At 42.5% G+C, this 23,442-nt stretch overlaps 1 protein-coding gene across 3 annotated transcripts in view; it reads right to left on the reverse strand.

Annotated features, from left to right (window-relative positions):
- PDE8A (phosphodiesterase 8A) overlaps nt 1-23,442 on the reverse strand; it is a 152,004-nt gene that overhangs the window by 59,199 nt on the left and 69,363 nt on the right. For 2 of the 3 annotated variants that reach the window (XM_055326230.1, XM_055326229.1), the window contains exons 2-6: nt 20,434-20,490; nt 17,832-18,022; nt 10,954-11,010; nt 10,109-10,163; nt 6,336-6,424 (exon numbers count right to left, since the gene is read on the reverse strand). In XM_055326230.1, the coding sequence (XP_055182205.1) occupies nt 6,336-6,424; nt 10,109-10,163; nt 10,954-11,010; nt 17,832-18,022; nt 20,434-20,490 (449 nt within the window). The remainder of the gene's footprint in view (nt 1-6,335; nt 6,425-10,108; nt 10,164-10,953; nt 11,011-17,831; nt 18,023-20,433; nt 20,491-23,442) is intronic. The other variant, XM_055326231.1, reaches the window with a different exon arrangement.

Genomic DNA, 23,442 nt, shown 5'->3' on the forward strand with positions numbered 1-23,442 from the left:
GCATTTGCTTTTGGAGCTCGATCCACCCAAAAAAAGAAAATCACTGAAACCAGTGTCAAGGAGCTTGCTACTTCTGCGTTCTTCTAGGAGTTTTATGCTTTCAGGTCTTACATACAAGTCTTTAATGCATTTTGAATTAGTTTTTGTATATGGTTAAGATAATGGTCCAGTTCTCCTAACAACCATTTATTTAAAAAAAACTGTCCTTTCCCCATTTCATAGTCTGGCCTCTTTTGTTGTAGATTAATTGACTATATAAACGTGGATTTATTTTTGGGCTCTCTAATCTATTCCATTGATCTATGTGTCTGTTTTCATTCCAGTACCATGCTATTTTGATTACTATAGGTTTGTAGTATAATTTGAAACAGGAAGCCTAATACCTCTAGCTTTGTTCTTATTTCTCAAGATTGCTTTGTCTATTCAGGGTCTTTTGTGATTTCATATAAGTTTTTAGGATTATTCGCTCTAGTTCTGTGAAAAATGTCATTGGAATTTTGATAGGGATTACAATGAATTTGCAGCAGATTGCTTTATATAGTATGGACATTTTAAAAATATTAATTATTTTGATCCATGAGCAGGATATATTTTCCCATTTATTTGCATAGTCTCCAATTTCTTTTATCAATGTCTTACAGTTTTCAGTGTATAGGATTTTTACCTGTTTGGTCATTTATTCCTAAATATTTTATTCTTTTTGAAGCAATTATAAATGGGATTTATTTTTCTTTTGGATAGGTCATTAGTGTATAGAAATGCAATAGATTTTTTGTATATTGATTTTTGCATCCTGTAACTTTAGTGAATTGTTTTATTAGTTCCAGTAGCTTTTTGGTGGTACCTTTAGGGTTTTCTATATATAGTATCATTTTTATCTGCAAATAGTGACAGTTTTACCTTTTCCTTTCCAATTTGGATACCTTTTGTTTTTCTTGCTAATTACTCTGGTTAGGACTTCCAGTACTGTGTTAAATAAAAGAATGTGTGTGAGTGTTTGGGGGCAGGGGGATTCTTGTCCTGTCTCTGACCTTAGGAGAACAGCTTTCAACTTTTCACTACCGAGTATGGTGTTAACTGTGAGTTTGTCATATATGGCCTTTCTTACATTGAAGTATGTACCCCCATACCCACTTTATGGAGAGTTTTTATCATAAATGAATGTTATACTCTATCAAATGCTTTTTCTATATCTATTAAGATGATCATAGGTTTTTTAGTTTTCATTTTGTTAATGTGGTATATATCATGTTGATTTGTAGATTGAACTACGCTTATATCCTCAGAATAAATGTTATATGATCCTTTAAATGTATTGCTGAATTCAGTTTGCTAATATTTTGTTGAGGATTTTTGCATCTATGTTCATCAGGGATATTGGCCTGTCATTTTACTATTTCATGGCCTGCTTGTCTGGGTTGGTACTATGGTAATGCTGGTCTCATAAATTGAGTATGGAAGAATTCCCTCCTCTTCTGTTTTTTGGAAGAGTTGGAGAACTCTTAATACTCTGGTATTAATTCTTTATTCAGTGTTTAGGAGATGTAAAAATGTGAAGCCATCTGGTCCTGGACTCTGTTGTTGGGAGGTTTTTTTTTAAAAAAAATTTTATTTATTTATTCATGAGAGGCAGAGAAAGAGAGAGAGGCAGAGAGACACAGGAGGAGGAAGAAGCAGGCTCCACGCCGGGAGCCCGACGCGGGACTCAATCATCGCGCCCTGGGCCAAAGGCAGGTGCCAAACCGCTGAGCTACCCAGGGATCCCTGTTCCTGAGCATTTTAAAAAATTTCTCCTTTGATTTCTCTGGTGGCCCATTGGTAGTTTAGTAGCATTCTCCAAATTTTTGTGTTTTTTTTTCCTCAATATTCTTCTTATAATTGATTTCTAGTTCACACCACTGTGATCAGAAAAGATGGTTGCTCCAATCTCAATCTTCCTGAAAACACGGAGATTTCTTTTGTGGCCTAACATGATCTGTCCTGGAGAATGCTGCATGTACAACACTTGAGAAGAACACAAATCTTGCTGCTTTTGGATGAAATGTTCTGTATTGTATCTATTAAGTTCATCTGGTCTAATGTGCCGTTTAAGGTCAATGTTCCCTTATTGATTTTCTGTCTGGATGATCTATCCACTGATTTAAGTGGGGTGTTAAAGCCCCCTACTAGGATTATATTGTCAATTTCTCTCTTTACATCTGTAAATATTTACTTCACTTTATGTTGGTGTCCTATGTTGGCTGTATATATATTTATAACTGTTATATCTTTTTGTTGGTTTGGCCTCTTTATCATTATGTAATATGTAATCTTATGTAATATGTATGTAATATTGTAATATGTAATATTATGTAATATGTAATGTTAAAGCCTTTGTTTTAAAGCCTATTTTGTCTCATATAAATACAGTTACGCCAGCTTTTTGTTTCTAGTGTGGAATATCTTTTTTCTATCCTTTCCCTTTCATTCTGTGCGTATCCTTACTTCTGAAGCCAGTCTCTTCTAGGCAGGCACACAGAGAAGTCTTTTTGAAAATTATTTATTATTTTTTTATTCAAGTATACTGCCTTTTGATTAGAGAATTTGGTCTATTTACATTTACAGTAATTACTGGGTAAGTACTTACTGCCATTTTGTTCACTCTTTTCTGCATGTTTTTAGAATTACTCTCTGTTCCTTTCTTCTCTTTCTAGTTTGATAACTTTCTTTAGTGCTATGTTTAGATTTCTTTCTCATTTTCTTTTGTGTATTTACCTTAAGTTTTGCTTTGTGGTTACCATGAGGTTGACGTTTATTGTCCTATGCATTTAACAGTCTATTTTAAAGTTATGCCATAATTTATTCAATAAATCTCCATGATTGGACATTTGGGTCACTTCCAATTTAGTTCTCTTATATGCCTCAGAAGATAAAAAGAAAGAAAGCAACTGCCTATTTGTTCAAAAAATGTAAAGACAGTATTAAGGAAACTAACAAGAGCAATGCTTTTACATTATTTGGTATTAATAAACTATCTCACTAAATAATACAAAGGAGCTTAGCCAATAGGGATTAACTTTCATTTCTTTCTTTTTTTTTTTTTAAAGATTTTATTTATTTATTCATGATAGTCGCAGAGAGAGAGAGAGAGAGAGAGAGAGAGAGTCAGAGACACAGGCAGAGGGAGAAGCAGGCTCCATGCAGGGAGCCCGACGTGGGATTCGATCCCGGGTCTCCAGGATCGCGCCCTGGGCCAAAGGCAGGCGCCAAACCGCTGCGCCACCCAGGGATCCCTCATTTCTTGGTATATGAAAATCAAGTGATGTAATGTGAATTATACATCAATAAAGCTGTTATTTAAAAAAATAAAATAAAAAAACAATGAGAAAGAAGTTCCTAACTCTGATATAATAAGCTTAGAGGAGATGGATCTGTGAGAAGCCCTGCTTGTTTTTATCATTCTTTTTAAACTTTTTGCAGATTTGGTAAATAAAAAATAGTATACCATTTCATTTTTATTTCTTTGATTGCTAATGAAGCCAAACATCTATCTTTTCACTTTTACTGGCCATTACTACCCCCTGTGAACTGCTTGATCACGCCTTTTTAATTTCTTCTACTGGATGTTCCCACTTTTTAACTGATTGATCAAAAACACTTTATGTATTTGGGGTATTAACCTGTCTGTCCTATATGTTACAGATATATTCTCCCCAGTATGTTATTTATCTTAAAATGTAACATTATTGGGGTGCCTGGTAGCAGAGTCAGCTAAGCACCCAACTCTTGGTTTTGGCTCAGATCATGACCTCAGGATCATGAAATCTAGCCCCCCATTGGACTCCATGCTCAGCAGAGTCTGCTTAAGATTCTCTCTCCCTCTCTCCCTCCCATTCATGCTCTCTTTCAAATAAATAAATCTTTAAAATAAGACAAAATAAAAATGTAACATTATTTACAGTTTAAAAAAAAACTGTAGACAAGCTTAACATTTTTATATTTGTTTAATCTGAATCTCTTTCTTTACCCAATTTGGCTTTTATGCCATGCTGAACTTAAACAGACTTTATCATCCAGTTACATATGTACACTTATATTTTTAGTACTTATGTGGCCCTACTTTTTGACATCAAGTCTCTTAAGTCACTGGAATTTATTTTGGGTTTGGGTGTGAGATCAATATGAGCTGAATTTTCCTTCCAAACAGTTAACGAGCTGTCACAAGCGTATTCACTGAAAAGTCTGCCCTTTTCCATATTGATTTAAGCTGCTGTGTTGATCATATGCTAAATTCTGAAATATACTCAAGTCTATCTCTACACTTTACATTCCAGTTTACTGATCTAGCAGTAACACGAAGGCGCTTGTTATAGCTTGTTGGCGCATTTTAACATCTGGTGGAACAAGTCTGGATTTCTCCCAGCTCTCAAGCCCCGCATCTCCCCCTTCCCTCATATTGCCCTTGATAATGCACTTCTCCCTTGGTTGTCAGCTGGTGCAGAGACAGGTGGGGACAGAGGGGAAGGCAGGAGATGCACTACAGAGAACTGTGCAGGCCACATCTTAAAGTTCGGGCTTTAGCTTGAAGGAAATGGGGAGGTGCAGAGCTGAAGCACAAGTGGAGTTGCTTATTACCGTGGTGTGCAGAACGACAAGGACGAGTCCAGAATGATGTAGGGAGACTAATGGATGGTTCACTAATCCAGGTTAGAGGAGAGTGGCCTAAAGAGGAAGAGAAGTGGGTATATTCCACAGATACTCAGGTGGCAAAATCAATAGGACTTGGTGAGTGGCTGGAGTTGGGGATGTGTGAGGAGACATAGTGGTTTCCGTCTAGGACCACAGGGGAGATGATGCTGTGTTTCCTAGGTGAAGGTATTCAGGAAGAAAAGGTCAGAGGTTACAGTTAAATTTAGGGATGGAAGAGAGACAATGACTGCAGTTTGGAAAAGGCTGATTACAATCTGCAGGACTCCCTACGGCCGTCTGCTGCCTGTGAGGTCCTAGACCAAGGTCGCTTAATCTCCCTAGGTGTCAGCTGCTACATCTTGATAGGGCCAGGTATCCTCTAGTACCACCAACTGCTCCAAAACTCTGCTCTACCCTCAGAGTGGCTGGTAGCCTAATCCACTGTAGGAATGCCGCAGCCAGTCAGCATCGGAAGTGAGGGGTGAGCAGGCCTTAGGGCAGCCAGCCACCTCAGTTTCCTGGCAGAATCTGGCAATAAGACTCTTTCATACACTTTACTAGCCTCGAAACACATCTGCTCGTCAGAACTTCTCTGCTACCTCAAGCTTCATCTCCTTCAGCCTGTGAAGTACTTTCCTTCCCTGCATGTGGAGCCTGTACTGGTCCCTACCAATCTTCCTACTCCAAGGCCTGGTCCCCTTATCTCTGCCCTGGGAATAAACAAAGTGATTTCATTCTCTCCTTGATCCCTGGAAATATTAGAGAACAGCAGGCCCCCCAAGGAAGAAACCCAGGATGACAAAGGGCTGCTGACATTTTTCCCTTCTCTCAAACTCCTATAATTTTACTAATCTTTTTACTTTTCCTATTGTACAAGGACTTAGACTTCTAACACATTTCACTTAAAAAAAAAAAAAAACTTGCTCAGGAGCAAATCATAAAATGCCTTTCTGTGGAGAAGAAAACATGTCACTTAGCAAAGATAATAAATATTAGTAGGTTGGCTGTGTGTATATATTTCAACTTATTTTCTTAAAAAACTTAACAGATAATTGTTTTCTTTTGGAGCCCCATTTTTTTTTTTTTTAATTCATGAGAGACACAGAGCGAGAGGCAGAGACACAGACAGAGGAAGAAGCAAGCTTCCTGTGGGGAGCCTGATGTGGGACTTGATCCCAAGACCCCTGGAGCCCCATCTTTAAATGTGAGTCTCCCATCATTAACCTGACCAGTCATTAGACACCCAGGCAGACTCCAAGAGTCTGTGTGAGGAGAGCTGCCAGGTCACCACTCCCTCCCATTTCAGTAGGAGGTCAGTTAGGGCCAAAAGAGCCACAACTGAAAACCTCGCTCGAAAAGCTGCCCCATGGGATACCTGGGTGCCTCAGCGGTTGAGCGTCTGCCTTTGGCTCAGGGTGTGATCCTGGAGTCTCAGGATCGAGTCCCACATCAGGCTACCTGCAGGGAGCCTGCTTCTCCCTCTGCGTGTGTCTCTGCCTCGTTCTCTACGTCTCTTGTGAATAAATAAATAAAATCTTAAAAAAACAAAACAAAATTTGGGAATGGAAATCTCTAAATATGAAAGAAAGAAAGGAGGAAAAGAAAGGAAAGAAAAGCTATCCCACATGGTGTGGTGTGGGCATTCCAGAAGTAGCAGAATTAATTACCTGAGTTTCAGCTGGGACCGCACCTCTCCAAACTCCAGCTGGAGCAGTTCATTGTAACAGGCCATGAGGCTGGGGTTTTCCACATACCTCTACAGAGAGAAAGGAGATTTTGTGGATCAACAAACGTGTATCTTTAAATTAATATGCCTATCAATAAAAATAAATCTTTTCAATAGACTTCTCAAGTGGGTAACTGGAATCTAAAAAATACATTATCTTTAATGATGAACAGGAACTGAGATGAGAGATAAAGCCTATGGTTACCAAATTAACCTTCAGAAAGGCAGGGCTTGCTTAAGGATGCTTTGTTTGAGGTGGGAGGATTCTGGTTGTCTGCATTCACCATCAGAGGCTAGAATATGTAGAAGGAAGAATTTATTTAACTGAGGTTCTATAACTCCCAGAGCATATTCCCTTATCCAGGTTCAGTATATGGTTTGACTCTTCAAAGCTGTTCAAGCTCACAGTAAGCAAAAACATGCTTGTACTTCTCTTTGCACCTGTATTTCACAAAGATCACCCCCACTCAGGACATTCTCTTCTACACTCACCTCTAAGCACAGCTCAACCAAGCCATCAGAGGATGGCCCTTCCATGTCAGAGGTGCTGGCAGAGTCATGGCCTTGTCCAGGAGCTCTTCCTGCTGTGGACAATTACTACCTCATATAATAATGTTTACATAATGGAAGCATCTCACCACAAAGCAAATCATAGTTCTGAGAAGCATGGACTCATTCCACCACCAAACTATGTATTCTGTGAAGATATCTTAGACTTCACTATGTTCTGTTACATAGTTCCAGTTGGGTGGAAGAAATATTTGGGAACATTAACTCACCCCTATTTCTATGACCAGCTCTGGCTTTCACCTGCTCAATGCGTGGCTAATACTCGGATCAGCCAAGGAGCAGGCTGAGGCCTAAGAGGCAGGGCAGGGCAGGTCACCATCTGCAAGCGGAAGCCAGACAAACCCGGGACATGAGTCCCTCACGGAGCTCCTGTCTCTGCCACAGTGAAGGTGAATAGCTCCCCCATTTATTTTTTTTTTAAATTTTATTTATTCATGAGAAACACACACACACGTGGGGGGGGGAAGAGAGAGAGAGAGAGAGAGAGAGAGAGAGAGAGGCAGAGCCACAGGCAGAGGGAGAAGCAGGCTCCATGCAAGAAGCCCGACATGGGACTCGATCCCAGGTCTCCAGGATCACACCCCAGCCGAAGGTGGCGCTAAACCGCCAAGCCACCCAGGCTGCCCCTAGCTCTCCCATTTAAACAGTGATCAAGATCTTGCCTGAGTGTCAAACAAGCTCCAGGTTCATGGCTTATAAACCGTATGGCCCTAAATGAGGCACCCAACCTTCTTGGGCTGGTGTCTTCACTTACAGAACAAGACTATCCTGCTCCTAGCCACCACAGAGGACTGTAAGAACCAAGTGGACAAAAGCGCTTGAACTGCAAACTGCTATATGACCATAGAATATGATGACCGCTGTCCCTGGGAAGGGAAGAGAGGCAGCAAGGGCTGCTGGCCACGGGCATGGTGGTCCCTAACCTGCACACCAAAACACAGCCCTTCTCACTCACAGAAGTCTGAGAGAGGTGCCATGCCAACCAGCTCTCATCTACTGAGAGGAGAGCACTGGCCTGTGGTCCATTCCTCAGTTGGGCCTGACTCCACAGAACACCCAAGAATGCCATCAACCTGCACAGGTGTCCCCCTCTGTTAGAAGAGTATTATACATTCAGGTCTGCATTTTTCCTTTTAGGTCTAACATTATAGTTGGATAGATACGTATTATATTTTATTTACATTTCCTGTGTTATGTAACTAGAAATGAAGCCACAGTACACGTTACTCACGCACGCACGCACGCACGCACACACATGCCTGTGTCTGGGCACGCATGGTAGGGGGAGGAGGGAAAGCCACAGAGAGAGGGCGGCAGCAGGCGGCACGTGGGCACAGCACATTCACTGCTCACCACTTCTCCCACCTCATCCACCCTCCCTCCTCTTTAAGTTCCTGTTCCAGTTCATCTGCTGTGTCACTGCAGTCCTTTCTCAGTTTTCTGCCTCAGGGCACTTGGGGAAACAGGGCTCTGAAGTTCACGTACATCCCCTCTGGCCCTGTAGGGTGAACAGGGACCCGGCTGGGCCTCCCTCTCCTGCTGCCATCTCTAATCAGACTAGATGTGACTATTACTGTTTCATACAGTAAATGAGTGCTTACATTTATCCCCATATTCCCCATTTTCCGGCTTCATTCCTTCTTGTATTTCAAGGCTTCTGCTTGACATTTGCCTTCCTTCCACTTGAAGCACATCCTTTACAAACTCTCTCGGTTTCCATACTGCTGAACGTACGTCAGCCTCATTTTTGAAAGCTCTTCCTGCTAGGGTTAACACTCTAGGTGAGTAGTTATTTCATCACATTGAAAGCATTATCACACTATTTTCTACTCTCCATTTATCACTGCTGAGAAGCCAGCTGTTAGTCATCATTCTTCTGAAGGCAATCTTTTTTCTCTGGTGAGATTTTAAGCTCCCCACTTTTTTTCACTATGAAGTGTCTTCTTTTTATTTACTCTACTTCGGATTTGTTGGAATTCCTGAATCTATAGATGACAGTCTTTCGTCAGTTCTGGAAAATCCTCTTCAAGTATTGCCTCTGCCTCATTCTCCTTCCTGTCCTCCTGGAACTCCAACTACACATAAGCTAAACTCCACACTTCTTAACCTCCCTAACTTATCTTCTCTTACTGAATCTCTGTGCTACATGCTGGATAATTTCTTCAGACCCACTAAGTTTAAAATTTTTCGGTTATAATGTGTTCATTTCTCAAAATTCAATGGTGCTGTGCTTAGAATTTGCTATGTCACTTTTTATAAGGTTTTCTATTTCTTGCAGACATTTCCAAGCTTGTCTTTTATTCTTTACATATAAGAAGCATAACTGCCTTATAACTTGCATCTGATTACTCTGGTGTCTGTAGGCTGTGGGGGTCTGTTTCTGCTGTCTTTTCCCTACTAGTTCTCACTCGCAATGCATCATCTCCTATGTACCGCTCAGCTTCCATGGGTTGCTGCCTGCTGCCCTTGAGCAATTACTTGCGAAGATTCTCTAGGGCCAGAGACAAAGGCGTTTTCTGCAGGGGAGGATCTGTATTTGCTTCTGCCAGGTGCCCAGGAGTACGACCTACCACCTAGAACCCCTTTAAAGTAAATTTGTGGCTTGGGGTGTCTTGACAACCTCATAGACTGAAATTAGGGTCACATATCTGTCCCAGGATCAGCCTTTTTTTCAGTTCTCTCCACCATGATTCCCAAGGCTCATGGCAACCAGCTGACCAAAGCTTGTAGAAGCCCTTTGGCTTAAGGAAAACCAACAGGTTAGGGAGGGCTGCGGAGGGAGAGGGAGGCATGTTTGGGCTGCCTCATTTCCAGGATCCTTGAACTGCCTTTCAAATTGCATGTATACATGTCAGCATTATTTATAAACAACATATCCTATGGCATGACTTTTCATGAGTGTGCCATTAAAGATTTTATGATGTTTAGATGCCTTTAGCAAGCATAATTTTGAGAGAGCAAAAACATAAAATGTTGTAGATTATTAAGATTACCAAGTTCTAAAGTTAAACCAAACTGTAATAGCACAAGGAAAACAATTTTTTTTCTCCAAATGAATTCAAAACTTTTGGGGGCTCTGAAAGGAGATAAAATTTAATTTCTCATGCTGAATTACACTTGCATAGCAAAGAAGTGGGTACATACCCTTGTAAAGCCAGCAGCAATGAGGGGCATCACAGAGGACTCTTCTCTATCCGTCCTTCAAAAGAACAGAGTAAAAGGTTAGAGACAGTTATTATCAATTACAGTTCATCACTTTATTCACTAATTTCTATAATACAGGACTGTCGTATGTCAAATAACCTTAGATAAATTAGACTAATACACCAATCATTAGCATAAAATCTATTTTAGTTCTGTATGTTGCTTTCTGGCAATGCTTGAAATACGGAGATTTTGTACTAACATCCAAAATACAGAAATAACCACATACCTATTTGATACATAAAAATTTTAAGTTCTTCCCCATTTTCTTCTACTTCCGGTTAAAAAAAATGATGTCTTCCCCCCGAAAGCTCTGGAAAAAGTTTAAAGGACAAAGAATCTTTTCTTCTACCTACAAGAGCATATAAGCTAAATAACGTCTGAATACTGCCCTTCTCTTAACATATTTCTAGTCCTTCCTTTACCTCCAATTTCATTTTTTTTTTACCTCCAATTTCAGAAGAAATAAAGAATTCCCCTGTTTATACATGAATCAAACCTTTGTAGATACTTGGGAATTTGAAAGCCCTGGGTAACATCTGTACTTTTAGGAATGGCAATCTCTCGTGGTTGGCCTATTTCTAAAGTGAACGCCAGTCCAAAAATCACAAAACCTCACACAGAGCAGAAACTCCTACCAGGTGAAGTGAAAGAAAAGAAGAAAGAGGGAAATGCCAAATTAAAGACAGTCACACCTGTCATAGCCAATAAGTTCCTAGGCCCCTGCTAAGAGCAAGCATGACATTGACACCTGAGCTTCACCCTCAAAAAAAATGAGAGCTTACCTCCGTACTACACCAATAATAATTGTGTTTTCAGAGAGTTCTGAGGATCTGATAGACCTTTAAAAAAAAAAACACAAATTTTAAAGTAAATGTAATGCAATTCTTAAAAATGATAAATATACTTAATCTTGGTAGAACAAAGTTGGGAAGAGGTAGAAGAGCAAGCATGTCACTCTGGATTTACCTTCTTGGCTACCTGATTTCCTTCCTCTAGGGGACAAACTCTACTCAGTGAACGAGTAATCCTAACACCCACGGAGTGCAAATTTAGCAGCTGGCTGAGAGAGTGTACCTGCTACTCATTCTGGTCTTTGCTAATCCATGTGGTCTCAGGTGGAGAATGTTCCCTACCTTCAGCTTACGTGACTGGGTTTATCTGTCTCTCTCTGCCAAAGGGACATACGAGTACATGTGTGCTACCACAAGCTGATGGCCATGGTTACGGTGGGGACAAAGCCCAAAGGCCAGCTCCCTAAACAGTACAAACAAGAGTTCCTAGGTAGGCAAAAGCAGCAGCAACAGAAACTCAAAACTAGGAAATGCAAGATATTCTAATCAATCAGAAAGAAGAGAATCACCACCTGACACACGCAGTAAGAATGGAGGACTGGTCAGGAGAAGTGGCGGATGCTGCCCCACTGAAATTACCCACAGAGCCTGATATCTGCCCCCCAACCCCCTGCAGAGAGGGCATTCACCCCTTCCCAAGAAGGAAAGCCCAGCCAGGAGATCAGACAGGATAGAACTCAATATGAATCAGGAGAGGAAGAGCAGGAGGAGGGGCTGCACTGGAGATGGGTAAGAGCTCAGCCTATGCTGGAGGGGAAAGCAGGACTCTGCAGAAGAGGGGTCATGCCTCAGGAAGAGGGGGAAGGGAGCCCTGGGCTGCAAGGAAGACACACTCAACAGTGGCTCCAGCTCGGAGAACGGAGCAGACCGTTCCCGGGCGGCCCCAGCCATGCCAAAGCATGCTGGCTTCCTAGAGAACGTGCCAGGTTGGGGCAGAGAACAGTCAAGACTTCCTGTGTGACTTCCACTCTGTTAGTTCAAGAAACAGAACCACTCCCAAGTCACAGAACACACAAAACCATTTGAGTGGCTCTTTCTCAATTCTCCCGAGGACGGTACATAACATAGCCATTCCGAGGATGTCAATTCAGCATACACAGCAGGTACCTCAGTTTGGCAAGCTTCTTCTGTAAAGGGCCTGATGGCAAGTATTTTAGACTTTGTGAGCCTGGCAGACTTGTCACAACCACTCCATTCCACCACAGCAGCATGAAAGCAGCCACCAACGATGCATCAACGAATGGTGTAGCTGTGCCCCTTTGATGCAGCCCTGCCTCATGGCACCGGGGCTTCACTGTCTCAAGGCTGAGTCTAGCGACAGATACAAACTGCATATGGGGTACAGAAGTGGCTCACAGATGGACACACAGCTCTAGGGGCGAACCAGTCACTCTCATGGGCCGTGTGGCTCACACGTCTCTCTCAGTGTTTCTGCTTTTCCCAGTGTCCACTCCATTCATCCAGCTCCCACCTGCTCCAGAGGAAGTCAACCTCAAGGGTGCTGTGTGGCTGCTGTATTGGAAGAGCCCTCCCGACAGGTCACTGTGCGTCTGCCAACCGGATGCCTGTCCCTGGTTCCACCAGGATCTCCCTACCTGGAGAACAGCCATGCTCCCTCTTCCTGAAGAGGGGGCATAGGAAGGGCTGTTTAAGTATGGAAGGGCGACTGGTACAATGGACACTCACACAGACAAGGCCAGTTCACTCCTCAGAAGTGTGGGCTGCTGCTGACACTAGCACCGATCTTACCCAGGCAGAAACAGGCACCCACAAATGGTATTCCCGTGACTTCCCAGGGCACTGTACTTATTTCTTGTGTTCATATTTCTGTCATATCACAAAGATTTCTTTTTTTAAGATTTATTTATTTATTCATGAGAGACACAGACTGAGAGAGAGAGAGAGAGAGAGAGAGAGGGAGGCAGAGACACAGGCAGAGAGAGAAGCAGGCTCCTCACAGGAAGCCTGATGTGGGACTCGATCCCAGATCCCAGGATCACGACCTGGGCCGAAGGCAGGCACCCAACTGCTGAGCCACCCAGGCATCCCCATATCACAAAGATTTCAAGAAAGAAAAGCCAAATTTATGTATGCAGTCAGCTATCTCAAACCAGCTCTCATCTTTTTAGAAGAAAAACAGATCTGAGTGGTATACTAGCAAGTAAGTAACTGTGCAGGTAAACTCAGGAAGTGGTTTTGGATGACTTACTTGGGACACAGGAATGAGGATGGGCAGTGAGCTAAGGGCAAAGCAGAAGGGAAGGCCATGTTTACCTGGAAGCAAGTTGATACCTGCAAAGGAGGGCTAACACTATGAAAAGGCAGAGGTGTACTCTTGACTTTTTCTATCCATAAGGAGGAGGAACAGACTCAAAAATAGAAATGTAAGGAAACTGGGTTGGGGGAAAAATACCCTTTACTTTAGAATTCAAGAAAATGAAGAAAAAAATGACTTGGCATCATTAAAATGTATACCCAGATGTTAGGAAGGCAGGTTTCAAGAAGTTATAAAAAAGAGAGGGTATGAGTCTATAGCATGAGATTCTGAAAGACCGTGTGAGCACACTGGGAAACTCTCCAAACCATGCTAGTTGGTATAGCACCAGGATTTCCTTAGGTTATGCATAAAAGAAAACTCCAAACAACAGTGGTCTAAACAAGTTATTTCTCTCACATAAAAGATGTGCAGAGGCAGTCCAAGGCTGCAATGGCGTGCAGTGGCATTGGAAGCCTGGTTCCTTCTGTTTTCCCGATTCTTTTCTTTTTTTTTTTTAAGATTTTATTTATTTATTAATGAGAGAGAGAGAAAGAGAGAGAGAGAGAGAGAGAGGCGCGCAGAGACACACACAGGCAGAGGCAGAAGCAGGCTCCATGCAGGGAGCCTGACGTGGGACTCGATCCCGGGTCTCCAAGATAAGGCCCTAGGCTGAAGGCAGTGCTAAACTGCTGAGCCACCTGGGCTGCCCTACGTTTCTCTATTCTTGACTCCACAAGGTTTCTTCCTCATGTTCTAAGACAGGTGCTACACTCTAACCACAACATCCACACTCCATACAGCAGGAAGAAGAGCACACATTCTCCCTTCAAGGATACTCTCCAGAAGATGCACAGGACATTCCCACTGGCCAGCTGCCAAGAAAAGCTAGGGAATGCATGCATTTTCTAGGTGGCCATATGCCCAGCTAAACACTAGAAATTCTGTTATTAGGAAAGAGTACAAATGGGTATTGGGGGCAACTACCATTCTCTAGACACACTGGCAACTACAAATAAATCTGATGATGGTCTCAACACAACCCTAGAAAAAAGGTCAGGTGATGGAGGCTGATCGCAAGAGCACAGCAAAGCACTTCGATGAGTTAAATTTGACAAAAGTACAACTCCGTTACTTGTACTTTGCAACTGTACCCTCTGCCATGTGGAAAGAATTTCAGATCAAAAAGAATGGAATTTACAATGGTAAAAAGAAGCCAAGGACCAGAGATGGTAGCAGGTGTCCAGTACCCCAAGTTGAGTCCTGCTCCTGCATTCACTCTAGATCTAATTCTGCTGGTACACTCTGGGTTCCCGTGCAGGGCTTTATCAAGTCTTCCCTTTCACTACAGAGCCCTGCTCCTAGTGCACACAAAGGAAGAGTTCATTTCTTCTGAGTATACTAGGCATATGTCTTCTAAAAGGTTCTTCGGTTTCTTGGGGTGAATAATTTTCTTAGTCTTTAAGGCTATTCTTTCCCCTCCATCATCTGGCAGCTTTTTACAGGATCCTTTCTTTTCTTTATCTTTTTTTTTTAAGATTTTATTTATTTATTCTTGAGAGACAGAGAGAGAGAGATTGAGAGGCAGAGACACAGGCAGAGGGAGAAGCAGGCTCCATGCAGGGAGCCTGATGTGGGACTTGATCCCGGGACTCGATTTAGGCCTGGGCCAAAGGCAGGCGCTAAACCGCTGAGCCACCCACAGATCCCTGGATCCTTTCTTTATCCTGTTCATTCATCCTTGAAGGGAAGTGAGATCAAGCCCATTGGGAACCTGCTGCAGAGGGTCACAGGAACTTCCCTCGCACACCTTTGCTAGGCCCTTGGCATGAGTGGCCCTCCTCCTCTGAGGTCTGGGCCTGTAGATCAAGCCAGCAGATGCAAGTTCCTGCTCAGAGACTGCTGCCAGCAGGCAGGCAGAGGTTAGCTGCACAGACTACACTCCTGCCTGGCTCTCTCCCACTCTCTAAACCTGAGAACCGATGCAGTTGCTGTTCTGAAATTGCAACACATGAAGGACTGTTCTCACACTCCTTAGGCTTTTGCCCCTCCTTACAATGAGGGAAAGAAACCCAGGTCTCTGTCTACCTCCCTATGCTCTAGGTCTTGGATATCCCAGGGGACACAGAAAGTAAAGAATGAAGAGGCCACAGGGAATGGGGTGCTGCTGGCCGGGCTCTGGCCGCTCACAGAAATGCTGGTGTTCAGCTAAGGCAGGGCCATCTGTTTCTCTGGCCAGCACAATTCCAGCGTCCCAGGGTCAGCACGACAGTGGAGTCTCTTCCCAGCTCCTTCCTTTAGGTTCATTTGGCACTTCAGCTTCAGAGACTGAACTGCAGAGGGCATTTCAGGATCAAGCTTCCTCATTAGGCCCCAGAGTACAGAGAGACAGTGGGAATTCTGGGTCTCCTCTCTTCTCCCAGCTCTTAACATAACTGTTGGATTATCTTTGGCTTCTTAACTGCTGTGGTCAGCTTTTGACTGTTACCTTCATGGCTTTCTTGACAGGAAGCTGGGAGGCAGCGCTGTAACAGGTACAAGATGGCCTCCAATAGCCTCACAACTGATTGACTTGCTTCAGCTACTCTGCCCTTCTATGCTATTCTCCAGCTGACAGCCAGTGATCTTCCACCTACACAGACCATGTCAGTGTCTTAACTGCCTACAAGGTGAAGTTCAAGCCTTTGGCTCAGCACCTACGGCCCTCATGATGGGCTCCTGTCTGTTCCTCCAGCCTTAGAGCCACATCCCATGCCTGCCTACCCCAAAGGCCATCAACACCAAGCAGAGAAGCCCTGTACACCCACCTGTTCCTACACATGCTGTTTCCTCCACCTGGAATGTTTTTTCCACCTTTCTTTCTTTCAAAACTTCTATTCAACCCAAATATCCTCTGTAAGCTCCTCCTGACAGAGGCACCTGCAGCCCTTTGTATATATATCCCTGTGGGCACTTAGGAGCCTGTACTGAAATCACTCATTTGCCCTGTCAACCAGAACATTAGCCCTTCAGAGGCAAGAACCATGTCTTATTTACCTGTGTAGCTCTAGTACAAAAGACAGTGCCCAGAATTGGTATGACTTGTAAAGTAGGGTTTCTCAACTGGTAGATTTGGAAATATCACAGACACAATATTTGGCCTTCAGCAAGGCATTTGATAAGGAGTGTAAGGAGTTCTAAATGTCCCCAGCAGAGAGATACAGATGAATGCTACTCGTTTATATAAGTCAGCAACTGACGGAAAAACCCTTCACAGGTGGTACTGATTAGGTGTCCCAAAAGGAAGAGGAAGGAAAGTAGAGAGCTGTGCCAGGGCTAAGGTCTCATGAACTATCTAAGTCATCAGAGGGACAGAGCACACAAACAAGTTCAGGAGGGACAGCCAGAAAGGATTCCTTGAAGGAATACTTCAGAGTGGGCAGGTTCCCTTAAAGGGATGATCTTAAGGGAGATAAACCAGACAGGGCCAGAATCGAGATGAAAGTGACCTAGGAAACTAAATCAGGGCATGCTCTTCCTTCTAGAAAACTCATGAACCATGAAGCAAGGACTTCCTACCCTCACCCCCCCCAACACACACACACACACACACACACACACACACACACACACACACCCTTGGCCAACAAGATGGAGATGATGTTGCAGAACACAGCTAGCAAGAAAAAACTTGAGATTCTTGGCCAGGGCCGTGACACAGCCCTTGGGAAAGGAACGTGCTCGGGGGCTGCATTTGTCAGCATCTGTTCTCTGGACAACATAGGGAAGACGGCTATTCTCCTTACTCTTCCAAACCTGGTGAGTTTGGACACTGGGCCATCCAAACCTGGTGTGAGATTTTTGTTTCTGGAGCCATGCTTTCAAGGGCTACTGCCTGGAAGAGAGCACTTGGAGGAAGCAGCCCTGATGGGGCTGGAATATGAAATCACACTGAGAGCAGTGAGGATACGCTCCATCCAGAAAAGGCCATTCCTGCCCTCAAATGCTGGAAATCTGAGGAAGGAGATAAGCTGGGTTCAGTAAGAAAGAGAATTTCTGCAGCTCAGAGCTTTCCCCTGGGAACACCCCCACCCCGCAGCCCTCTAGGCAACAGAGGCTGGACGTTGGGGGGTGGGAACTTTGTAGAAGACATGCACACATGACAATCTATGCTTCTCTAAAACCTCCTCTTCAGCAACCCAGTTCACATGCTTTGATATTCTGCAAGTACTATAAACAGGGCACATCTGCCTAACATTAGAAGACAATTTTCCACTTTTTATAACTTTAAAAACGTCTGGAAAATTTTATTAGCTCCTGTTGTAATATGCAGGTGGCTGTTGTGGTTAATTAAAGACTGGGTTTCATCTTAACCCCTTCATGGTTTTTATTCATATTTTTTCACTGTTTTAAGCAAAGTAAAACAAAAGCAGGAAGATCAGTCCCAGAAATAATGATGTCCTACTGTCTTACTTCTTTTACGTGCATGGAAGGCAACTCAGGAGACAGTGAATTTAACTTGGGCTGTTCTGTCACACACACCAGGGGACTGCTTAGGCCCAAGCTCCAAGCTCACCTGCACAGTGCCTCTGCGTCCAGCTGCCGGGGGTTTCTGTGGTCAATGATGACAATGTCGTGATGTTTGTCCAGGAAACAGGCAAGGACAGCCTGAGCCTCCTTGGTAACTGTGCACTTAAACCCTGCTTTTTCGCATGCCCTGCAGAATCCATTACACTGGTTATCTTCTTTGGTAAACACTAAAAGTACCTGAATCAAAAAAGCGCAAACACTTTTTTTTAAAAAAAAGCTGTTGTTATAATGGTCGTTTCTTAACATGCCACAGAAAACTCCCAAGTGTTTTCAAGGCAAGTACGCAGATGTGAATATAACAATCTGTTGATAGAAATCCTCCTACATGTAACTCAGGGACATTATCACTCCGCTCCCCCAAATTAGTACTATTTTACATCTCTGGTCTGGAAGTCCAAGTGCATGGGTCATATACTTTTAATTTTGCTAATAAGCCCATTAGGCAGAACTCAACAAAAGCCTGATTAAGCATTTTATCTTGAAAGTATTTTAATTACAATACACAATACTTATTTTGGTTAATAGTAATTAACTAGATAAGTCCTTAGATAGCAAAAACTATAATTATTTTAGTCAAACTTTTAGAATAATTGAAAACTTTATTTTTTAAAAAGTTTTTATTTATTTGAGATTGAGCAAGTACAAGTGGGGGGCAAAGGGGGAGGGAGAGGGAGAAGCAGCCTCCCTGCTAGGCAGAGAGCCTGATGCAGGGTTCAATCTCAGGACCCCAAGATCATGACTTGAGCTGAAGGCAGTCTCTTAACTAACTGAGCCACCCAGGCACCCCAAAAACTCAAAACTTTAAATAATGTATTTAAATGTTTTGACTCAAGATTTTATATAATTCCTCCAACTTAAAAAAGTTACTTTGGGGATCCCTGGGTGGCACAGCGGTTTGGCGCCTGCCTTTGGCCCAGGGCGCGATCCTGGAGACCCGGGATCGAATCCCACGTCGGGCTCCCGGTGCATGGAGCCTGCTTCTCACTCTGCCTGTGTCTCTGCCTCTCTCTTTCTCTCTGTATGTGACTGTCATAAATAAATAAAAATTAAAAAAAATTAAAAAAAAGTTACTTTGATGATAAGACATTTCAAGTAGACCAAAATATAGCACTTCAACCTCCTTTCCTTCTGGAAACCACCAGATTGTTCTCTATAAGTCTGCTTCTGCTTTTTGTTGGTGGTGATGGTTTGTTTTTTAGATTCCACACATAAGAGAAATCATATGATACTTGTCTTAGGGGAAAAGGATTAAAAGGTAAATTTCTAGGGGCGCCCGCCTGGGTGGCTCAGTCGGTTAAGCATCTGACTCTTGACTTTGGCTCAGGTCATGGTCTCAGGCTTATGGGATCGAGCTCTGTGTTGGGTTCCATGCCCAGCAATGGGTCTGAAGCCTGCTTAATATTTTCTCTCTCTCTTTCTCTCTCTCTAATAGATAGATAAGGTAAACTTCCAGTCATAAAATATATACGACCCGGGGATATAATATATGACACAGGGAATATAGTTAACATTATATAAACAACATTATATGATGACACATGGTAACTAGAGTTATAGTGATGGTCACTTCCTAATGTATATAAATGCTGAATGACTTTGCTGTACCCCTGAAACCAATATAATATTGTAGGTCAACTGCATTTCAATAAAATCAATTAATAAAGTTCTGATCGATAGCAAATGACAAAATAATGAAAACCATCAGTTAAGTGACTCAGGCACAGCACCAGGCCCAAGAGGTGGCACCTGTACCTCTACCCAGGACGATGACGGCTGGCTGTGCCCATGCCTGGCCTGGATCAGGTGAGGTCTGCACCTGCTTGCCTCCCCCATCTCCAGCCAGGACTGGTTCAGAAGTGCACTGTTCTGTCCCATTGGACCCAAACAGACTCATGAGGGCAATGGTGGTAAGGTGGAGGCGGCCAGCCTGTGAGAGACTGCAAAGCTGGCAGCAACCCTGTCCCCCAAGGCTTAGCTCCTCTAAGTTTATGCAAGTGCACAACTACCACAAACGCAAAGAACTAAGAGAGCACATTTCTGACCTTTGCACGTGTTTTTAAAATGTAACAGTAAACATGGTTTGTATGCAAGAAACATCAAATAACTTTGGAACTCAATTTCAACTGATTGTCTAGTATTTTGGATTTGATCATTTAGGTATTCTCAGGTAGAGCTGATTTAGCAACACAGAAAAGATCATGCTTTTGCTTTTTTTATACTGGAAAATTTCAAACCTATATAAAAGCTGTGAGTGCAATGAACGTTAGCAGACCCTTCTATTTTCATCAGTTGTTAACATTTTGTCCCCTTTGCTCTCTCCACCCCACAATTATGCACATTCTTTTCTTTATTGCTGAAACTTTCAAAGTAGGTTGCACACATCTCTTCATCTCTAAATACCTCAATATGTGAATCCAAAAAAAGTACATTCTCTTGTATAACTAAAGTACTATTATCAGCTCCAGGAAATTTAACGTCAATCCAATACTATTATCTAAAATAGAAAACTGTTTTCACTGTTAGGCCCACTCCCTCCCTCTCTTTAAAGAAAATCAATATGTAAAAATTACAGCATGGTTTATTATTACCTGGAGTTGATCTGGATGAAATCTCATGGGGCCAAACTGCACATCAGTTACTGCTACCTGTAAGAAAAAGATTTGCCTTAAAAAAATGTTTTTAAAAGATGAGCTGACTTTAAAATTTCTCTCTCCAATCACTGCCACAGATGAAAGTGAGATTTTTACTCCAGAGGAAAAATCACATAAATAGTTATTACATAGAATCCTAGGGATCTCTTTATAACCCTTAGGAAAGGTGCAGAGCAGAGAGGGAGAAATAAAATGAGTCTGATCCTGGCTCTTCTTTTCCTAGATGTGTATAACTTTAAGTGAATTACTGAACCTTCCTCAGCCTTAATTTCCCCTTTGTTACAAAGATCAAATGAGTTTACAGTATAAAGGACCCCCCAATCAGACACTGAATGAACATTGGTTCCTTTCTTCTGATGGCCAACGAAATCTTACATCAAGAATGGCACATACATAATGAAATCCAGCAGTCAGAATCATGCAACATCAGAGCCAAATAAATCCCACTGAAAAGTAGTTAACACTTTCATTTTACAGGGAAGCACAGTGTTTATCGATAATTGCTTATCTGAGAACTTAGCACTAAATGACACAGATAAATACCATGTCATAACTAAATCCCAACAGCACCAATGGAGGGGCTCAGCATAGACTGGGCATCATGCCAACTGCTGAACATGTTATCTTGCTCAATTTTCACAGCAACACAGCGAGGCTTACAGTTGGAAAACTGAGGTTCCAAGTACCTTGTTTACAGCCACAGAGTCAGCAAGTAGAAGCTGGGATTTATTTCACTGCAAACTCAGGGCCACTGGAAGGTTCGGGCAGTCTGTGCATTGCATAAGCGAGCCCAAGGAAGGAAGAATATTGGGGCTGAAATACAGCCCTGAGTGATGGACGCTGGCATGGCAATGAGTTGCTACCCAGAGGAGGAGACACATTTCTGTAACTTTTCCAGAAACACTATGTACTGAAGGGCTCCACAGGCCTCTGGGTGGTGGTATGATTCCATGGCAAATCTGCAGCGGAAGACCTAGATCTATAAGCCTTCCCATAAAATATTTCTGACCTGACTGCCCACCTCCCATGTCTACCCTCAGGCAGGGATCCGTCCCACAGTAAACACATGGAACAAGGCTTGCTGAGTGATAGGGAAAGCCCATGTCTATTTCTCACTGCAAGAAGCTGATGTCTACCAACTATGAGACACCAGCTTGGTTTCTCATACGCTTTGTAACAAACAGAAGAAGGAAGGCCGTCACTATTCCAAGACCTAAGACTGAGGAGGGGTCTGTGACAGTGGGAGCCTGAGGAGAAAAGACCCCCCACATCCCAGTCTTACCCCCCACCATGCTGGGTAACAGCAGGCCAGTCTCACAGCGAGGGGTGCAGCTGATGTCAAAGCCAGCAACTCTGAGAGATAATCCAAGGGGGCCAGGAGAGTCTTCAAAGAGAGGTTTGGTCTATTGTACAGTCATATGCCTACGGTGCACTCAGACACTGAGAGAGACCAATCTCAATGATGAGTTTTCTGTCGATTTTCACTAAGTTTAAAGGAATGAATGAAAGTACGTACAAGGAACGATACAGATGTACTGCTTGGAGAATGCAGTGGAGCTACTCAGGAAAAAGAAAAAAGGAAGAAAATGACAGGAAAAAGAAAAAGAAGGAAAATCACCTCGCTGATTTTCTATAGCATGGGGGACTCATGAACAGGAAGCCCACTGCTACTACCCAAGATAAAGCAGCCTAAGTACTTGAGTCCCTTATGTGAGTGGGGAGTGGGAGCTTCTGACAGGATACTTATGAAACTGGCTCTGAGGGCCAAGTAGATTAAAAAATCTCAAAGGAGAAAAAAAAATATTTATGAATTATATACAAGCATATGATATACTAGGTCACACAGAAAAAACACATTCCTGAAAGTAAAAATGGTACCATTTTTATTCTTCAACACAATGCCAGCAAAACAGAAATTTAAAACATGAGTTTAAGCAAAAATCAACAAACACCACTGCCATGAAAAATTTTTAAATATTAACTTGTAATTGCTGGGTCAGAGAGGGAAATGGAAATTATACCTACAGATTACCTGGAAAATAATAAAAATGAGAAGAATATCATGTAATGAAACTTATGGGACACTGCCAAATTTTACTCAGAGACAAGATTTATAGACTTAAATCCTTTTGTCACAAACAAGAATTAAGGGAACTTATCAAGCTTTAAAGTCACCAAGTTTGAGAAAGTCAAAAGTACAAACTTAAGGAAAACAAGAGGAAAAAAATAAAGTTAAAGGTAATAATAAAAATTTTAAATGTTAATGACTACCACATTTTTTTTAAATTTTTTTTATTTATTTATGATAGTCACACAGAATGAGAGAGAGAGGCGCAGAGACACAGGCAGAGGGAGAAGCAGGCTCCATGCACCGGGAGCCCGACGTGGGATTCGATCCCGGGTCTCCAGGATCGCGCCCTGGGCCAAAGGCAGGCGCTAAACCGCTGCGCCACCCAGGGATCCCATGACTACCACATTTAAAAATACATACATACATACACACACACATATATATACACATGTGTGCATGTATGTATATATAGCATTGATCACAAGCTGAGAAACAAGATAAAAGTATGAATGGATCAGGGCAAAGCCTCATCCCTTCCAGGAAAACAACTCTCAGCATAGGGTCCACACCAAAAGTGGGTGAAATAACTTTCACAAAGGACAGTATAACTTTATGATCTCAACTTACAAAAACAACTTACCACTGCATTAATTTTAAGAAATAAAAGCAGATATAGATTTTTTAAAAGTTGTTAATTTTGCCTCAGTATAATTTCAATGATATCATTTTAAAACATTAATGTTTCAGCAATTCTATTTTACCACCCAACACTTAACTTTATTTACTTAACTAGACTGCATTTTAACCTTACATCCTGTCTACGGGGTATATCCGGCTCTCAGGACCTCTGTCGAGCAGTGTCCCAGCAGAGCCGG

Source organism: Nyctereutes procyonoides, unplaced genomic scaffold, assembly GCF_905146905.1.
Source record: "Nyctereutes procyonoides isolate TBG_1078 unplaced genomic scaffold, NYPRO_anot_genome, whole genome shotgun sequence".
NCBI classification, from domain to species: Eukaryota; Metazoa; Chordata; class Mammalia; order Carnivora; family Canidae; genus Nyctereutes; species Nyctereutes procyonoides.